This window comes from Cyrtonyx montezumae, unplaced genomic scaffold, assembly GCF_038088225.1.
Source record: "Cyrtonyx montezumae isolate F1298 unplaced genomic scaffold, pur_monq_1.0 scaffold_1, whole genome shotgun sequence".
NCBI classification, from domain to species: Eukaryota; Metazoa; Chordata; class Aves; order Galliformes; family Odontophoridae; genus Cyrtonyx; species Cyrtonyx montezumae.
In genome coordinates, this window is record NW_027071825.1 from 28004506 (window position 1) to 28024729 (window position 20224).

General features: G+C 41.1%; 1 protein-coding gene across 1 annotated transcript in view; it reads right to left on the minus strand.

Moving 5' to 3' along the window:
- Positions 1–1640: 1640 nt before the first annotated feature.
- HMCN1 (hemicentin 1) overlaps positions 1641–20224 on the minus strand; it is a 185926-nt gene continuing 167342 nt past the window's right edge. Inside the window, exons 92-106 of the mRNA XM_065745659.1 lie at positions 19548–19718; positions 15991–16161; positions 15444–15593; positions 14999–15136; positions 14565–14686; positions 12936–13173; positions 11624–11686; positions 10203–10322; positions 9846–9980; positions 9131–9244; positions 8684–8809; positions 7993–8121; positions 4067–4186; positions 3314–3440; positions 1641–2214 (exon numbers count right to left, since the gene is read on the minus strand). Coding sequence (XP_065601731.1) covers positions 1848–2214; positions 3314–3440; positions 4067–4186; positions 7993–8121; positions 8684–8809; positions 9131–9244; positions 9846–9980; positions 10203–10322; positions 11624–11686; positions 12936–13173; positions 14565–14686; positions 14999–15136; positions 15444–15593; positions 15991–16161; positions 19548–19718 — 2291 coding nt within the window. The 3' untranslated portion in view covers positions 1641–1847. The remainder of the gene's footprint in view (positions 2215–3313; positions 3441–4066; positions 4187–7992; positions 8122–8683; positions 8810–9130; positions 9245–9845; positions 9981–10202; positions 10323–11623; positions 11687–12935; positions 13174–14564; positions 14687–14998; positions 15137–15443; positions 15594–15990; positions 16162–19547; positions 19719–20224) is intronic.

Consider the following 20224-nt stretch of genomic DNA (forward strand, 5'->3'; position numbering starts at 1 on the left):
TCCATAGAGATTTCCAGAATACCTTTCTTTTCTCTCTTTTCTCACTCAAGAAACGTAATAGAAATTTCTCATTTTCTTTCTTGTCTCACAGTGGAACAAAATTCCTTCAAGGGAATCATCTTCAAGGTGACTATTAAGCTTAAAGGAAATTAGGATAACTACTTGCTCTTATAAGAGCTTCCTCTCATTTCTCCCTCCCTCTTGTCTTATCTTCTTTTTCTTCCTGAATTGCTTTTATTTTTCAAGCTGGGCTTCCAAGGAACATACTGGCTTTGTCTGAAATCTGTCACTTATATGAATTATTTGTACAGATAACAAAATGATGTTAATTAATCCTTGGTTTTCAGGATTGCCTCACTTGTTGCAATGGAAGCTGAACAAAAAGTAGTTAAGGGAAAACTGGTAAGAGGCTGCTAGTGGAAAAGCACGAACTCAACATTCCATTGAGGAGCACTGTGTCTCTGCCACTACAAACGTAGCTGAATGCTGGTGATAACCCTGAGTGCCAGTTAGAAGGAAGACAGCTGAAGCCTGGTGGTAATTAATGAAATGATTAATTCTTGGGCTAAATTGCAGCCAAACCATACGACACAAAACTGATTCTGTAGTTCAACCTTCTGTGGCATTCTCAACAGGAGACGTTTTGTTGACATTTCTTTCTGACATTGACTGAAAAACTGCAAAATTTTTCACAGTGAAAATTGTAATTCCCAGTGTGTTCCAATCTCAGTGCTCTTCACTGATTTTCTTAAGCAGATCCCCAGTGTGCTGGAACCCTAACTTGTTGCTTTCTCCACTGGCACTAAAGGTAAGTGCCTTATAAATGGGAAAGAATTTATTTTCAAGGATAAAACATGCAGCAATCTCAAAGGCAATGGGAACCTTTATTTTGATTATTTCCAATGCATTGGCACTGTCCTTTTATGAAAATTTAATTGTAAAAACACTTGAGATACTGCATAGAAATAAAACATAGAAAACATTATATATACACTTCATAAAAATAGAATACACCTTGTCAAAATTACTTGTGTACAGTGTATTGACATTACTGAAGCAAACTTACTATTATATTTTGGAAGAAAACTTTGCAAAAAAAACATTTTAACTGATTTGGGAGTACTGAAATGGATATACTTTTGAGCTAAATAAATGGTTATACCAGAATGTCAGTTAAAAAAAAATAGTTATAAAATACCTGCTATAAAGTAGAGGAAGCCATGCCTTTTTTTCCATCCAAACTACGACGACACCTCTAAAACTGCACAGAGAGCATATCTACTAGTTCCAGATTCTATGGTAGATTCTTTAGCTGAAAATAAACTTCACAAATACCATGTTTCAGCATTTGCAACCATTATAGTGGCATCTGGGGTTTTTCTTGAGAATGTGACATAATATATGTACAGCCCTAATTCTATCAGGTATTTGATACAAAAAGAAACCCTAATACATCTAAAACTGTAACACATTTAGCAGCCTTTAAGATATATAGACCACTTGAAACTACCATTTCTTCTAGTTAGACATTTCTTCACTTGCTTTTAACCAAGGCTGCTTCTTGCTTACTGTTTTTGACCATACTTTCATCAGCTCATACTTTACTTTGTTCTGCTCTGATGTAATAAATACAGGAAGTATGAGCAGATCTCAAAGCCATGGAGTTTCCTCTAATAATGGGACTTTATGAGCAGCCTTGGGGAAGAAAGAAGAAAAGAGCATAGAATCATTTTCAAGTTCCACAGTTCACACTTGGAGGCAGACAGTAGGATCCGTCTGAAGTGGTAATACCCATCAGCACGTATGAATGTGATTAAAATCCTGTCATTATTCTCAAGTTTGTGTGTTTAATAAGGATAGGCTGACACTGCTATATAAATAATGAAAGTTGTCTGATACTCGATGTTTCCATCAACACTGTAGGACAAGGCCCTGACTCTCACGTGGTAAGTCTTCGACTCTTGAAGTGATCTGGTGGTGAACACAACTCCTTTCAAGTTCTCATCTCGCAGGGCAAATGGGATTGTTGGCTCCTCATCTGCCATTAAGAAAGTTGTCCTTGGATGCATGACCTGATCTTGCGTATAGGCAACCAGCCGGATTAAATCCTGACCAGCAGCTATGCCAAAGGGAAGGGAGACAAACTTGTATTCCAAGGTGTAGGTACTCAGGGCACACTCCAAATCATTGGCTGGGCAATTTTTGAGACAGAACCTGGGGAAAAAAAAGAAGAAGAAAAAAAAACAGAGCACCTTAAGTCCTATTCCCATAATTGCTATATGGGCTGAAATTCTTCCCCCATTTATCATGCTGCAATATGCAGATTTGGGCTTCTCAACAGGGCTAAACCTGTGTCATTGATTGCTCCTCTAAATTTGCTGCCTGGTTTAATGTCTCATTTCCCCTCATCAGGATTGTCTCAGAAAACACCAAGATGCAAGGAAAAAAAAAAAGGCAACAGTATTTGTTATTGACAACAGTGGTGGAGGTCTTAGTGACCTTGTTCTTAAGAGAGCTGAGAATGTTGGTTTAAAATGTTCTGGCAGCTTTATGTGATGTGTCTGTATGTTATGTCATAAAACAAAAAAACTGGAATAAAGAGCAGAGTGAATTTTACTTCTATTAGTCAATAGTTAAAGCAGGAATTCTGCTATCTCTGCTCCTGAGTGAACACTACCCGTTTCAATTTAAATATCATTCCAGCTCATGATCAGAAACAATCTTTTCTGATCAGACTGAACCAAACTATTTCCCTATGTATATTTAGATTAGAAGAAATTAATCTTGTTTTTTTGTTGATTTTTTTTTTAACCAGAAGAAGAAAGAACATAGAGTAACTTAAAAAAGAAAAACTATCCATGAACGGTACTGTTATTCTCATGACAAATCTAATATTTTAAAAGCTTTGAAAAGGATGGCAAATTAGGCCTTCACAGAAGTATGTTGGAGAACAGATGCAAAAGTAACCCCCAACTGAGACAGGAATGATGCTGAATCAGCAGAAAGGATCAAAGTCTGCTGGGCTCATTTAGTAAAAAGCCATTCTGGAGTTATTGCTGTTTGAAGTAACACAAAGATCCTGCCTGGACCACCTCTCTTATTTTGCTATGCAGGAAGCACAGAATATGGCTGCTCTCTGCAAAACAATGATAATCTTCAGTTTTAATGCTTTACTTTTTGCTAGAATAAGAGTTACTGATATCACTTAAACTTAGATAAAATTTGTTTAAGATTAAAGGCTAAGCACGTGAGCTTGGAGTGTGTGGGAAAACACTATGAACTAAAGAACTAAAGGGCTGAAATTCCAGCATACCCAGAAAGAGGCTCCCGCTGGTAGTTTGGTGGGCAAGGTGTCTCTATGCACCGGTAGCTTCCTCTCATGTTGAAGCACATCTGGCTTGCTCCACAGTCAATGTCCTGTTCGAGGCACTCATCAATGTCTGTGAGAAAGAAAACATGTATATAATCAGTAGCTGGTTCTGAGAGGAATTTAAGAGAGATAAGAACTGGATCAACAATCAGTAGATGGTAGAGGGTGTGGGGGTGCTTCTACCCACAAGTGAGAACAGAAACCAGAACCCGGCCTCGCTCCTGGAGGCACTGAAGCTACTAGTTCCAATGACTTGCATTTAATGGTTTGGGTATTGAATTTCTGTGTAGGATGGTGTATTGTGCTAGCTTTTCTACAACCACTGCACAACTTCTACTATAGCTGTCTTTTCAACGGAGGCTAATAAGTTGGATTTTTTGGTGCATCAAAAATCTAACAGTGCTTTATTTATTTACTTAGACTAGGACAAAGGGCTCTGTTGGGTTTGACCACAGAACTGCTGAGCACTTCCGTGGAGCTAAATGTACGTGCTGAGGAAACATCAGAGAATAAGAATTTGCAGTTGTCTAATTTGCTGATGTTTTATTAAGTGTTGAAACGTAAAATATAAAACTACTGAAACAACATATTGAACACTAACTCAGAAAGGAAATTCAGCAAGTGCTTAATGCAAACACTAGATATGATTTGTAACTCATTTACTTACAAACACATCTGTGCACACTCAAAGAGTACCTTGGCAGCTTTTGCCATTGGGCATAAGACGATAACCAGAGGGACAAGCACACTGGTAACTCCCCAGGGTGTTCCTGCACTCATGCTGGCATGCATCTCTGGCTTCACATTCATCAATGTCTGCCAGAAAGAAACAGAAAAGAATAAACATCAGGACTGCTGATGTTCTATTTGTGTACAAGCATATAGGAAGAGTTGGTGGAAGTCACGGTATCTTTTTTGATTTTTTTGCTGGTAATGAGCTTGAATGTATAAAACTAGCAAAGCTTTCCCAGCTTACCTGCAGCTTTAATAACATTAAAAGCTTTGCCTCTTTTGTTGGCAGCCCTTATATATCTCTCTTTGAGATGTTTTGAGCATAGTTACAGATATTATAATAGGCACTGGAATGTGGCAATCTCTCCAATCCAGCACAAGATTTCCCATCACCTAATAAATGTTGTCTTGGTGGACAGATACACTTAAAGCTGCCTGAGGTGTTGGTGCACTGAAATGCACAAGGCTTAGGCACTTGTTCACATTCGTTAATGTCTGCTCATGTGCCATGATCCAGAGCAACAAACCATGAGGGAAGGAAAAGAACAAGATAAAACAACACATAATATGTGTGTGTGTGCGTGTGTATATGTATATGCATACACAGACGTACCAATCTCAGTGTGTGGAAAAAAAGTGAGAACCTGAAGGCAGTAAAACACAAATGCCAAGTAGGCAGGTTTTCTATCCTGTCCATGAATACACATTTATTCTTCCTATTCAGCTACCTGTAACATAAGACAGCTCATAGAGGACAAAAAAATCCACTGAGAGCCTCTGCTCTGAAAGTAAGATGTGACTACAAGGAAAGGAACCAGATCTGTTCGATTGCTTCTGCAGCAGCAGAGCTGTGTGACATCCTGACTGCTGCTGACTGCAGTGAGAAATGTCCATTGGGTACCAGAGATGAGCTAACAGAAGCAAGAGAAGTAGGTGACCCCTCAGCCACGATCTGCTCAGTGTTTCAGTATAAAGGGTTTCCAACTACAACAGAACTACTTTTGTTCTTAGGCTGACTGGGAGAAGCTGTTGGACTCTTTTTCAAAGGAGGACACTTAACACAAGGCCATCTCGAGAAGCACAGTGCTCCCAGGTCATTCAGACCAGGACTGAGAAGCTCCAGATACACTGCTGGGGTTGTGGTACTGCCAAGGAAAAGCACAGCTTTGAGGGAGTGTTGGCAGGGTGGCAGGCTGGCTGCATGCTAAGTGCCACACTGCTGCTGCTCCTTCCAGCTGTGAGTCTGGAGACTTAGCAGAATGTATTGAGGTACTTAAGAATTTCATACCATTCAAAAACTGAGTTATTTGTTTCTCTTGAGAATCAGTTTTCTCTGTTGAGTTTCCCTTGCATTTTAATCCAAAATCACATGACCAACCTAAGCAGTAAATCCTCAGCCTTAAAATCAAAGCAGAAACAGGCAAATCCACAGTGACCAGAAATAACCCAACATGAAGATATAACAGAATGTCTGTTAATTGGCCTGTATTTTTTCAACTAGAATTTAAGGTTTATTTTAAATGGTGACTCAGTAACAGTTGAACTATTTCATCAAAATTACCTATGTCTAAATTATTGTTGTAGAAACATTGTTAAACTAGCATTATCATTTCATTTTGGTCTTCTCTGAACATATTTTGAGCATTGCTTGCAAACCACAGACAGAGAGGCATGGAACTGGTATTTTAAAAGTAACGCTGCTTAGAAACATAGGGAAATATTAGAATGCATTTTTATTAAGTGTTTATAGTTTTAAGAAGTTTTTTTTATATTAACAATTAAATGCTTTGAGAATCAGAAATCCAGGGGTAATCACTGCAGAGTATTGCAGTATTTTTCAACTTCACAAACACATAATTGGAACTTTACATATGTTACACTGTCGGTGATGCAATATTGCCAAGTGCCATAAAGAAAAAAGCTTCATTTTTAATAAGGCAACAACTACTAGGACCTTGAAGAAAACTAGAGCAATTTATTTTGTAGGAGCAACCTATGCAATTTCAACAAAACTAAATGCAGCCAGTCATCTGAATTCATAGCACAGCTGTCCTCATGAAAAGTGATTGCTTACGGACTGGTAAGCCAAAGCTTCCCTGACAGGATCCCTTTATCATGCATCTTAAATATTAGATATTTACAAGAACATGTGAAATATGAACTTGAAACCAAAAGCTAAATTCTCTAGCTTTCTTTATGAACATTATTTGATTTTCAATTCTGGATAATCCTGCATGTGTTTTATGCAGAAACGCATTACAACAGCTTTTGATAATCCCTTTCATCAATGATATGGCACGCTGAGATACAACTCACAGAACTTCGATAATGTGGATAATCAGGCACACATACATGTTAGTGTGTTTTACCCATCCAAATGTGAACTGTTGCACAAACAACTCTACATATGGCAGGAGTGGAACAGGAAGGAGCCACGAGCAGATTGCCTGTTTCAGTCTGGAGTTCTACAGACTTTCTAGCTCCTCTGTATGCTCACATTAGAAGCATTACAATAAAACCTGTTTTTTATTAACATGTAAAATAATATTTTTGTGTATATATAAGAAATAAATCAAAGAGGAAGCTTTCAGTGGTTGTTGCTTAGAAGACAATGTTAGGACAGCTGCTGGCATTTTGTGAAAACATGTAATCTAAATCTTACCCAGCTTATTACTGTAAGAAATATAGATGTTATTGATATACATTAAAGAGTCTGGGATTGATTTTCATTTTAGTAGAGGCAACTCTTTGGTACACAGCCACACAGTTTCTTTCTGCAATTTAATCCTTAAAAAAGCATTCCATGCTGTCTTTTTACAGTCCAAAGTCTTTGGCACATTAAAAAGAAAAAACTCCTATCCTCCAGAGCAGCTATTTATCACTTATGAAACCTAATCCTGAAGAAGTCATCACAGAGGAACATTTCCTCTGTGAGAAAGAGACTAACTGGAACTGACTTCACTGAGCATCACATACCTCGTTTTATAAATCATTATGGTCAGAGTGCATCAGCACTGAATTTTAAATATTCCACATACATAAATTGTAACTGAAATGATCTTAGAACTGTGCTAGGGTCTGTGAAATGCCAGACAAAGTGCTGTGCGTGCTTGCATTGACATCATAGGTTAAACAGACTCTCCTGCAATTCACATTAGAGTTATGACAGTATCAGTGAAACTCTATTTGTGTGGGTGGATGGTCTGCACATTTTAATGCCAAAGGGTAATATGTAGATAATGTAGGGGAGTATTCCTGTCAGCATGGTCAGCATTCCTGTGTCTGTGGGGATTCCTCCTTCTCTTGGGAGATCCACCCAAGTCAGAAAAGGAGCACTGGGAGATAAAATGAGTATCTGCCTCCTCTGCTCTGTCTGTACAGGGAAACCTAATTCCACGGGCAGACAGGGGTGCTGTGATGTTTATTCGCAGAGGGAGGCTCTGGGTGTGTCATGCCTTTTGCAACATGCTTCCTCTGAGTTTTCTCCTTTAGGAGAGTCCACATCATCCCCCGCTCAACTGGCTTCAGGTATGAACCAATGCAGCCGGTGCACAGCCAACCACATTTCTCTGATCAACAAACAAACCTGCTCTGACTTTTATAAATTAAGTGTACTAAGGTGCACTATCTCACCACATCCATCCATCAGTGTCGTTGAGATACACAGCCCCTGTATGCTTTGTTTGGAAAGCACGCATCTGTAGCGATCTCAGTTTGGAATCATTTATTTTTGACTACTTAATGGAGACCCTTCATTTTAGACAGCAGCTTCAAACTCCAAAGCACATTTATCTCTGTAGCATAGTCTTCAAATAGCATAGTACTGTTGGATGCTACAGACAAAAGCATCAGCAACAAAGAGCTGACAGTAACACAGCTGGGCAGCTTACCCACACAAGGCCTTCCAACCCCCTGTGACCAATACCCTCTTGGACACACACAGCGGTAACTTCCTCTCATGTTCTCACAGATCTGGTTGTAGTGGCACTGATGGGTTCTGTCATGGCACTCATTGATGTCTGCAAGCAATAGGGCTAGAAGTCAGATATTTCCTTTAAAGTTGAAAGTTCCTACAGCTTTAAATTCCTTAATGTGTAATGAATGCACTTAAATCACAGCAAGTTTGGCTCTCTAGATAGGTTTGGCTTCTGAACAGCCTTTTCTCACTTGGTACCATGTTCAGAAATCACTCTGTAACAGCACGTTATAGATCTGTGAAACAATCTGCATTTCACAATCCGAAAGCAGATTTTGAGCAGATGTGCTAATTTTTCAACTGCGTTGCATTTACTTTTTCCATTAATTTTCAAAAGTTTTAATTGAGGTTTCCAAATCTAGTAGCTGCTCCGTCAAATAAATATAATCTAGAAAACTTGTTAGTGGTAAGAATGTCTATTTCTCTATCAGCAGTTAATTTAATGAAAATTTAAATGCCTGTGCTCCCACAAATTAAAAGATCAGTGCCTTAATACGTCCAAATTATTAAACTGACAATGGACTACAAAGATTTTTATTTCAGAAACAATCCATTTTTGTACCTGTGCTTACCTTCACCATACAGCACACTAAGTTTCTACTCACCAATGCAAGTTCCATTTTCTGCTTTGGTCATTCCATTTGGACACAGTTCAATGCACTTATAGCCACCACGGGTGTTTTTGCAAAGTTGATCAGGCCCGCATACGTTCTGCCTGCATTCATTTATATCTTATTTAAAAAACAAAACCAAAGAAAGCAGGAATGGAAATGAACTTACACTCAATTCCTCAAAAGCAACATAATGTAGCTGTGATCATACTGCGTGCATGCAATTGGAAGTATTTCATGCACATTTATCAGTCAGCTTAGTTCCCTCTTCCTCTAGGTTTTAGTGCTTTAGGTTTGCTTTACAAATTCAAGAGTACATACTGAGGATAAAATTCTGAGTTGAGTTATGTTCACAAGGGGTTCAGATAAAGCTGCATATACAAACAAGTTAGTTCTATTTCCTCTGGGAATAGGGAATGGAATGTCAAAACTAATTCATACCCATGCATTTTCTGCCCTTTAGCTGGTATCCTGGATCACAACCACAGTGGAAACTTCCTATGGTATTGAAGCAGTGTTGATGACATGACTTGGACTCTTCACACTCATTAATATCTATTGGAAAAAACAAACTTTCAACGTCATCACTGTGAGTCCCCTTGTCATCACTTAGATGAACAGGATTTTGGTTTAGATAATGTTTAAGACTCTGCTTTCAGCTTAGTTACTCTATTCAGAAGCAAATGCTTCTGTCATGACATCATAGAAGAAAACGCATGTGGGACACAAAAGCAAGATTTTAATTTAATCCTAAAGTTAGAAAAAGCAAAACATTCTTTTAAATGTTGCTAATGCTGAAGATTTAGATTCGCTAGGGAAGATTTAGATTAGACCTGAGGAAACATTTTTTCTCTGAAAGAGTGGTCAGGCACTGGAATGGCCTGCCTAGGGAGGTGGGTGAGGCACCATCCCTAGCGCTGTTCAAGAAGCGTTTAGATGAGGTGCTAAGGGATTGGATTTAGTAGTTGGGTAGGGATAGTGATAGGAGGATGGTTGGACTAGATGATCTTGTAGGTCCCTTCCAACTTAATGAACCTATTAACCTATTTATTGGCAACTTAGCTGGAGATATGCCTTTAAAATGTTACTTTAGTTACGTGAAAGAGTAGATTTTCATGTCACTACAGCTAACACCAAAGACAAGGCTGTGCCATACCCTGGCAGCTGAGGCCATCCGCTGCCCTCCGGAAGCCAGCCCCGCAGCGCAGCACACAGTGGTACGAGCCGGCGCTGTTCTCGCAGTCCTGGCCGCCGCGGCAGGCATGCCTTCCCAGCACACACTCATCAACATCTGCAGGTACAGAGAAGCTGTAAACCTCTCCATGGCAGTGGGACACAGACTGAGTAGTGTCTGTGAAATACTTGATTGCAAATCTCTTCGGAGGTCAAATAATTAGAACACCATTCATACAATGACCAAATGGTTCAGCCTGAAGAAAACATCCACCCACCCTCCATGCCTGATGTGCTGGGGGCTCTTTGTATCCTGCCTGCCCACAGCAACTCCCCTTACCCTGGCACACTCTCCCATCCGCAGCAATGGTGAGGCCCTTTGGACAGGAGCAGTGGTAGGTTCCCATGGCATTGTGGCAGGTGTGGGAACAGGGATTTTGCACAGCACATTCATCTTCATCTGCAGGAAGGAAACGTTTCAAAACATGTTTATAAGACTTACATGAACTACAAAACACCACACCAGTGACCTCTGGATGAGCTGGATGTCTGTCTGCCCCAGGCTAGAGCTAGAAATTAGGTGGCTTCACAAACAGCTCAGCATCACATTCTCCTCCATACCAGGCTGTCCTCAGCTCTTTTTCACCCCCACTCTATTCCAGTGGTGTGAGAGCAACATGTGGAACGCCTCTTTGCAGCATGCCCACATCACACCTGCAGCTCTCACTGACATCCTTTGCTCACGTGGCCCTGTTCAGCCAGAGTCCCAGTGGTCAGCAGAGTGACAATGGGAATCTACCAGCACACACACCAGCAAGCCATGCTGTCATCCTTGGGTGCTTGGAGGAAGAGAACAAGGCCTGAATCTGGGAATGAGAGCATGAGAGTGCTATGATTGAATTTCCACTTGTAATCACAAAAAACAACTTTCTGAAGCCTCCTATATTACATTCCCCTGCTATACATTAAGGGGACCTACATGCAGTAGAGCTTTCATGTCTAATTTAAGATTTTGCTTCTTGTTTTATGCAGTCCACACAATGGGCTTCTTGGGATCCTGATTGTAGTCAGTCTGCAGGATGGGTCACTGCTGCAGTAATGAAGGTTTGACACAATCTCTTTGCAACAGAATAGATGGAACTCACTGTTCTGTTTAGACTCCCTAGACAGACTTGCCAGGACTGTTCCATTTTCTGTATTATGTTTAGAATATATGCTATTTTACAGAAAATACTGCAAGTAGAAAAACTGTTTAGCAGTCTTATTTTCAGCTTTCCTGATTTCAAAATTTTCTGATGGCGTGAAGTTTCACTATTAATTCCATTAATTTTTAAACTTCCGACCTTCCAGAACGGTGACAACAGAGGCAGTGAATTAAGTTCACAAAACTATATCAGATATCGCTCCCTGAAGCAAACATGACTCAGTCACCAAGAGAAGACAGCTAAAATGCTCATAACTTTCTTTCCACATTTGATACCCAAGCAACAGCCAGTTTTCAGTAGGCTGCTCCCTAGGTTGCCAGCCCTTGTCCCTCACAGAGTGCCCCACTGCTCTGCAGGCTGTGGGCACAGCAGCCTGCAGTCCCACCTGGCATCGCAGTGCCAACGAGAGGCTGCCTGGGCACTGCTGCTACACTCTGGGCCCACACATGTCCACTGATGGAAGCTTCCACATGTTGAGAGTGCACACTGCATACTCTGAATAGAAGGGATGAAGATGCTGCTGCCTGATTGCATATTAAATTTGTCACACCATTACCTGTGCAGTAAGGCCCAGATGAGTCCAATCCAAACCCAGCAGGACATTGGTTGCTATGATCACCTGTATGGTAAAGGAAGCACATGTTACTTGTAGATCAAAATAATTCCGTCTTATGAAGAAAAACCTTTAATATTAGGAATTGCAGCCCAGTTGTTACAAATTAAATATGCTTTTTTTTTTTTCAAAATGTCTTGTTCTACTTACTGTAGAAGAACACAAATACTCTTATCAACTGGAAAAACCTTATCAGTGGAAAATTCTTATAGAGCCGGCTGGAAACCCACATGTATTTTACTCTACACTTGTACCTTGAAAAATGATTCAATAAAGATGACATTTTTAAAAATGCAGTATATTAACTGTTGAAGGAAATAAATACAAGGTACAAGTGTGGCCAGATTTACACAGAGGCTTTGGAGATCTCCATTTATCCTTATTTTTAAAAAAAAAGGAAAATAAAATCTAATCTGGCTTTCAAATTGCTCCGTGAATTCCTAGTCTGGCAACAGGGAAAAAAAAACCAAAATACATTATTCTACTGTATCTGAAAGACTGAAATAGGCAGTTCCACTGCCTTGTTTACTTTCAAACCTGAGTTATTTCATTTGAAAAGTACTGTGCCATAAAAAAAACCAACAAAAAAAAACATGCTCAAGTACTATACAGGAAGAAAACAGATCACTCAACTGACTAATAAAGACTTCTTCTCTAAGAAAGACCCACCCACATGAATAACGTGCTCTGTTCCTTCAGATAACTTATTAAAAGGCCAGCAGAAGCCAGCAGCTAGTGGTGGGCCAGCAACAAGGCATGATGCCCCAGGTCAAGGAGCCAGGAGTTCACTACCTCTCAGGCAGCAGCAGGTTTAATACATTAGGTAAGCATTGTCTACCAGCACACCAGGCACAGCATGGTTAAAACATCTCATGCAAAATAAACCCTACCAACACCATCCCCCATTCAAAAGGGACAGAAAAGGGACATTTCATGGAAGGAAAGGTACAAACATGGAAATGGAGAAGTATTTCAGACTGCCTATCTGAAGCTACTGCTCATGCTAGGATTAATGCCAGCAGTGGCAGGCTGAGCTGGGAGCTGCAGGGAAACAAAGTGCAAACTGCAGCAGCTTTTATATGTTAATCTACAGGTATATTAATAAGATACACAGGCCATAGGATCTACAATAAAGCTAATTGAGTGTAATAGTGATTCCTCTTTCAAAGCCATAACTAGCTTTGAGAAAAAAGGTAAGGAATGCTAGAAAATCAAGATATTATTGCTGTATTTTTGTAACAGACTTGAACAATACCTTTTGTAATAGAAGCGTGGATTTTAAAAGCCAAAGTTTCTTCCAGTGGGTTGTACTGTGTTGTGATAGAGGAAGCATGGAGTGTTTCCACCAAAAAAGGCATTTTTCCTTTAGTGTGATCATAGGTAATAGTGTGGTTCCATGCGTAGGGAACACTAAATCCATCCACAGCAAAGAGGCGAGTGGAATGGGCATACAGCTGCCCAGGGCCAGTCTGAATGTAGTCTTCTGTATAATCCTGAAACAGCCAACATCAGCCACTGAGTGCAGCTAACACCACTGTCCCCTTCGTATTTTGAAGGAGTATGTGATACATTCTGAAAAATGTTTTTTCTCGTAACAGCTGAACAAATTATATTGCACACAACATGTCTTTTACCCTTAATTTACCTGCTGAATCTTACTAGCTTCTGTTAATTTTCTTCTGACAAAAAACAGGCTGATGATCCCGATGATGGAAGTTACAGTAGAGAATATCTTACAAAAACGAAATATATTGTTCAAAACAGTCTTTTGAGGTTTAAATATTTTTGTATTCTAAGTCAGATTCTGAAAACATGCTAAATAATCAACAAAATGACACGTTTAGTGAAAAAAAGGTATAAATTTTGGGGATGTACAGCAATGTATAAAAATATGGAAAACTTAATATATATTTCTTGCACTGTCAGATTAATATATGTTTTGACTAGTTACCTACCACCAACTAAATACCAATTATATAAAAACAACCTTGAAGAATATTCTTTCTTTCCCAGTAAAACCAGTTATCAAGCCCCTGATTCTAATCCATGCATTATAGCAAGCAAAACAAACAAGGTAGAAAACCAACCCCTTTGAGCTTCATAATTCCATCAAGAGTACAGGTCAGTGACAGAAGCTTTCTTACTATTAGCAGCAGAGAATACCTTTTAGAAATGACAGTTAGAACAATTTAGGAGTGAGACTGTCACATAAACCATCCTCTCTAATCACTCCTGAAGAAGTTTGAGAATTCTTTTTTTTAAAAAAAAGCAAATTCTGGATATTCTGCCTATTTCAGAGGAATTGTGTAAGAGTATTGTTTCCCATAAAATACAAAGCTGTATGGCAGAGAGAGAAGTGTGTTGTTACCAAACTGCACCATGACAGTATGCAAGTTAAGGATACACAAAAAGCCCTATGACATAATCTGTTAATCCCATCATTGCAATTTTATCAGCCATAAAAACATTTCTCTGACAGACTATGTATAACTGTAACTGCAAACAAGTAATCAGTGACATTCTGAAGCTTTTTCAGGGTGCCATGGCATAAAAGAGCTGATGTCATCCTCTAGAAAAGCCATAGACATTAGACACACAGCTCTACTAAAAGCCCCACTCAACACATGTAGCTGCGGTGCATGGCTCCGAAGAGACTTCCATGCTTCCTTCTAACACTGAAAATCTTAAGTGATCACTCCTATTTTCATGATGGCATCTTTTAGTTTGTGAAGCCAATGTTAGGATCTGTCAACTGAACTAGGCGTTAAATTAGTCACATACAATAAAACAGCTATCAGGACTTAATGCCTACCAATTTAATGCAGATGAGAGAGGAATTTGTGCCTATGAAAGAGAAAAGGCTGGCATCTGGGAGTGGCTTTACCTTCATGTTAACATCAGCTACTGACTGCAGCTGCAGAGCATGGCCATTCACAACAACATCCAGTAGTAAGGCTCCATCCGAATCCAAACCCCGGGCAATGTGAGTCATTCGCAGAACCTCTCCTGTGAATTTTAGGAGTATGTTATAAAGCAAACTAACCAGGGACTCCAGTAAGCCAACCACTATCTGAATTGGATTACTTGACCACTTATTTCATGCTAATATTTTTACAAAGCATACCATGTCTATAACATAAGCATTACATGTTCCCAACTAAAACTGCTAAGCTGTACTTAAAACTCTGAAAGCTACAGGCACTCAGAAAATAGCATAATCATAAGATTCCAAATTCAGCAGTGGTGATGTGGTCCTTATAAAGGGATGCAGTATCTATAATGCTTGATGGAAAGAGATGGTGCATCACAGGTAACAACCAGTTGCAAATTCCACTTGGGTTTCTCTCTTGAAGATCGCATCAGTGAGCGTAAACCCATTCATTGCTTCTCCAATTTCCTTTGCAGTTGTCCAGTAGACTGGGCTCAGAATAGAAACAAGCTTTCTCAGCACTGGACCTGAAAGAAATCCAATGCAGTATTTGAGAGTTTTTTTCCCAATGCTAGGTGCACACCCATCAGCAAGAGCTGACTACAAAGCCAAAATGAAAATAACCCAGAAGATTACAAGAAATTCAGAGGATGTACAGATAATAATATTAATAATCTAAGATTAAGTATTGAAGATTCCTTTTTCTTCTCTCTGTCTGAAAAGTTAAATCAGTTTCTCCAGTGACCTTTGATGAAACAAAGTAGTGAAAGCTAGCAGTACACAGAATTTAGCTTGGTTCTAAGAAAAATAAGTTATATGTAGTAAAAAGCCTACCAAGGCTCCGAGGGACACTTGTAATCTTTGCTTGTATTACTCTAGATTCAGAGTTAGGGCTGTCTGTTACTGTAGCATTCAGGAAAGCAACTCCAAACTCAATATTGTTGATGTTTCCAATGATGCTGCCTTGGGCACGAGAAGGCCCACCTGTGCAGGAGAACAAAGGGAAGAAGGAAAAAAAAAAGCACCACGGCTGTCTGATATTATGGGAGAGAGAAAAGCCAGAAATATTGCCCATATAGGTATTTCTGCTTATATTACTACATTAATTGCAACAGTCAAGCTCACAACGTACAAATAACAGGATGGTGTGCATATATCATCTGAGATACACACACACAGTAACACAGGATCCACCTTATATCCACATCTCTCAAAAGCAGCAATTGCTTAAGAGCGTACACCAGTGCTGCATAACAGGTTACTACAACAAGAAATTTATTCAACAACAGTTGCAGAGGAGATGTAAGCCAAGAAAATGAGCCAGTTAGATTAGAAGTCTTTCACAACACTTTCATTGCACATAGGATGAAAATGAACTCACCAGGACATGGTTGACTATTACACCTGGATATCTCTGAGGAGTCTCCAGGACAAGGATGGCCATGATTTAGTGGGGCAGGATTACTGCAAAGACGTGTTCGGGTCTGCTCTCCTCCACCACAAGAAGCAGAGCACTTGCTCCATGTCTGCCACGGGCCCCAGTTTCCATTCTCTAAAGACAGAATGAGGAAAGCTCACTTAAAACGTTTCAGACTGCCTCAGTAGTGCTTTTGTGTCATTAATTTTTGATGGAACTAATGTAATAGAGAAAGGAAATAGAATCAAAAGAAGAGCCATATAATAACCTGCCAGGTGCCCTCTGCAAGTGGTTCTGCAAGGATTCCTTTTGCCACTCTCTCTGCATCTACCCCTGAAAATGACAGGCTACATAGAACTGGTGGTGAATGGAGTGAAATCCAGCTAGCAAGCAGTCACGAGTGGTGTTCCCAAGGGGTTGGTACTGGGGCTTGTCCTGTTCAGTATCTTTATTGGTGATCTAGATGAGGGGACTGAGTGTGCCCTCAGTAAGTTGCAGATGACACCAAGCTGGGAGGAACTGTCAATTTGCCTGAGGCTAGGAAGGCCCTACAGAGGGATCTGGACAGACTGGATCACTGAGCTGAGACCAATGGGATGAAGTTCAACAAGATCAAATGCCAGGTCCCATACTTTGGCCACAACAACCCCAGGCAAGGCTACATCCTTGAGGCAGAGTGGCTGGAAGACTGTAGAAGAAATGGATCTGGGGGTGTTGGTCAATGCCCAGCTGAACATGAGCCAGCAGTGTGGCAAAGTGGTCAAAAAGGCCAACAACATCCTGGTTTGCATCAGAAATAGTGCAACCAGCAGGAACAGGGAGCTGATTGTCCCTCTGTAGCCCTGGTGAGGCCACACCTCAAGCACTGCGTTCAGTTCTGGGCCCCTCATTTCAAGAATGACTTTCAGATCCTGGACCATCTCCAGAGAAGGGCAATTCATCTGGTGAGGACTCTGGAGCATGGGCATTACAACGAACAGTTGTGAGAGTTGGGATTGTTCAGTGTGGAGAAAAGGAGGCTCAGGGGAGACCATATCACTCTCTACAACTGTCTGAAAGGAGGTTGTGGCAAGGTGGGGGTTGGCCTCTGCTCCCAGTTAACAGTGATAGGATGAGAGGAATGGCCTCAAGTTGCATCAGGAAAGGTTCAAGTTGGACATCAGAAAAAAATTATTCTCTAAAAGAGTGTCAGCAGCTGGAGTGGGGTGCCCAGGGAGGCCATGGAGTCACCGTCCCTAAAGGTGTTTAAGAAATATTTAAACATTGTACTAAGTGATGGTCGTAGGTGTATGGTTGAACTAGATGATCGTATAGGTCTTTTCCAACCTTGGTTGGAAATATAATATTTCAAGATCAGCAAGCATAGCCAAATATATGCAGATCCATCACAAACCAGTTCATACAGAAGTGCTGTCAATATTTAGAATCCCCTGTCATCCTTTCTGGTAGTCTACCACTAGAGGAACAACCCAATTGCTCAGAGCTTTGGAAGCATCATTCTTAAAAAGAATTATGTGAAACTGCATTGGTATAAAACTGATAGAAGATTACAACAAACCATAAATCTCAAAAATAAACATTTTCTGTACATTCAAACCACTCGACAAATTACACAGGGAGGGAAGATGCCTCCAAAGCCTTCTCCTGGTAACATAGTCTCAATAACAATGGCTGACATGCTGAGAATGTGACCATATACAGAGCTAACAGAGCAACTAGAGATGTCTCATCAATCAGTGCTGACAGTTGCTCAGAACTGACAATGCTAAGGAAAACAATGAAACGTTTGCTTAACATAACTATCAGCCAAATTACATATTAACCAGGGAAATACCAGGAAACTTCTGAGTAAAGTGAAATCAGTTTGAAAATTAGTATCGGGATTCCATGGAAAGATTTGGGTAGCAGGGGAGGCTTGTCCTGAGTCAGAGCAGAGCCATCTTCAGGCATGGTACAGTATGACCCCATGCAGCCTGTGGGTACCACCTAGAGCAGTGCAGCCATGGAGGAGCCTGTGGTGCAGCAGTGGATGGGACCTAGGAGGCCACAGCCACGGAGCTCCTGCAGGAGCAGCCCTGTGCAGGAGCTACAGACACGGAGAAGAGCTTGCGGAGGGGCAGGAGGGCTGGGGGAGCTGTCATCTATGGAGCTGTGCTGGAGCAGTGCCTGTGTCACAGGTTCCGTGCTACAGACCCATGCTGGAGCAGCTTGGGAAGGATAGCAGCCCATGGTATGGACCCAAGTTGGAGCAGTGCTTGAAAAGCTGCAGCCTAGGGGAAGCCTCTGGGATCAGTTCAGGAAGGACAGCATCCACAGAAGGGAGGCCATGTGCAGCAGGTGCAGTGACCACAGAGGAGCAGCAGAGACAACTGACTGCTGCTCTCATTTCCTGCACACCTGGGCTGCATACAAGGAGGAGGCAACAACCTATACTGATCTCTGTAAGCTGAGTCTGTTTCAGCTGTGACAGAAATTGGCAATTGATCTTCCTGCTCTTATCTCAACTCACATGATTTTTTTTCCATCTTATTTTCTCCCCCTGTCCTTCTGAGGTTGGACAGAGCAAGAGCAGTGTGATGGTGCTGAGCCCCTACTGGTGCTAAGCCACCAGAAAAGCAACAGAGATGTGTGGCTGGGGGAGAAACCCAGGTAAGATGAGGGTAAACAACCATGACTCAACTGAGCTCAATGTCCCACCAATCCCACAATCTCCTACTGGAGCATTGATCCCCTGCATACTGCGAGCAGCAAGCATCAAAGCCAGGAGGGAGACTGCAGGGGGCAAAAAGCCCCCCCCCCCCACAAACCCTACATGTGAGGTGTGGCATAGTCACAGGCTTTGCCACCAGGGTTCTGGTCAGCAGGGTGTTGGAAGTGACACAGCTACACAAAAAGGTACTGCATTAACCACAAAATGAAGGTATGCAAAAGGGCATGCACAGAGGAAGGATTTAATTTATTATATGATTAAATTACTACTATTTCTGATAACTCTTCCTGGATGAATTATGGAAGGAAGCTTAGGCAGTTGCTGGTGTTTAGTAAGTCTCCAGCATAGTGGTTTATTTCTCCTATTACTAGCACTGATTCCAAATGCATAAGGTCACTGACTACCCCCCGGGTTTTGTGTTGTTAAGAGATCAATTAACTACTTTGACCATAGTTTGATTTAAACCACGTGGACTCGGCATCCTTCCCCGCTCCTGAGATAAGTTAGAGAATTTTGCTGGGAGCAAACCATGACACTTCATAAGCTGTATTTACTGTAAAGTATAAGCAGAATCATTAATATGTTAAACCTACACCTATTTCCTCCTTAGGGTTATTCTACCTCGTTTTGGTAAAATCTAGCATGTGAAAGACAAAACCATTGTAGGTGATGGACATTAACAAAAAAGTGAGAGTGGGTTACTAGGTTGTATGAAACTGTAAATAACGGCAGGAATCTTGTAAGAGAAATGCAGAACACAACCATCCCACAGCCATTCTGTGTGGATCTACAGTACTCTGGAGCCACTCACCAGGACACAGGTCAGTGCCACACCTCTGGATCTGCACATCAGCCCCTGCACAGGCCCTGCCACCACTGGTGGGGCGAGGGCTGTCACAGCCCCGGTACCGCCTCGCCTGCCCACCGTTGCATGAGCGACTGCACACACCCCAGCTGCCCCAAGGGCCCCAGTTGCCATGAACTGTGAAAACAAACATCAGATTTTATGCAACTTTCCCTTAAATGCAGATAATAAAAACAGACATTCAAGGTAGGAAAATACTACTAATACTACCGTTAATACTATTGAACAGGAAGCTAATTTCCTTTTCCTAAGAAAAAAGCAAAAGCCAGAGACTTAAAGATCAAGTCATCTTGTCCAGCATGCAGTGATTTCTTGGTGTGCAATAACCAACTCCAGAACAACACAGCTCATGAACTGGCTAACACAAAGCATGCAGCACATCTCACTAACAAACCCAGTCACCAGATAATGGTGTGAGTTACAGTACTGTGGTGCTTAGGCAGCTGTGACTTCACAGAGCTGCACAAGCAGGTCAGCTTGATGGCTGACCAGATGACCCTGGAGTCCTTATCCAGCTCAGGTGACTCTGAGTTTGAGTCCTCTGACAGTCCTATAAACGCTTGTACACCAGCTGTTGTTTTGTGCTCCCAACATGTGTTTAAAATGCCCCAGACTTGCTGAGG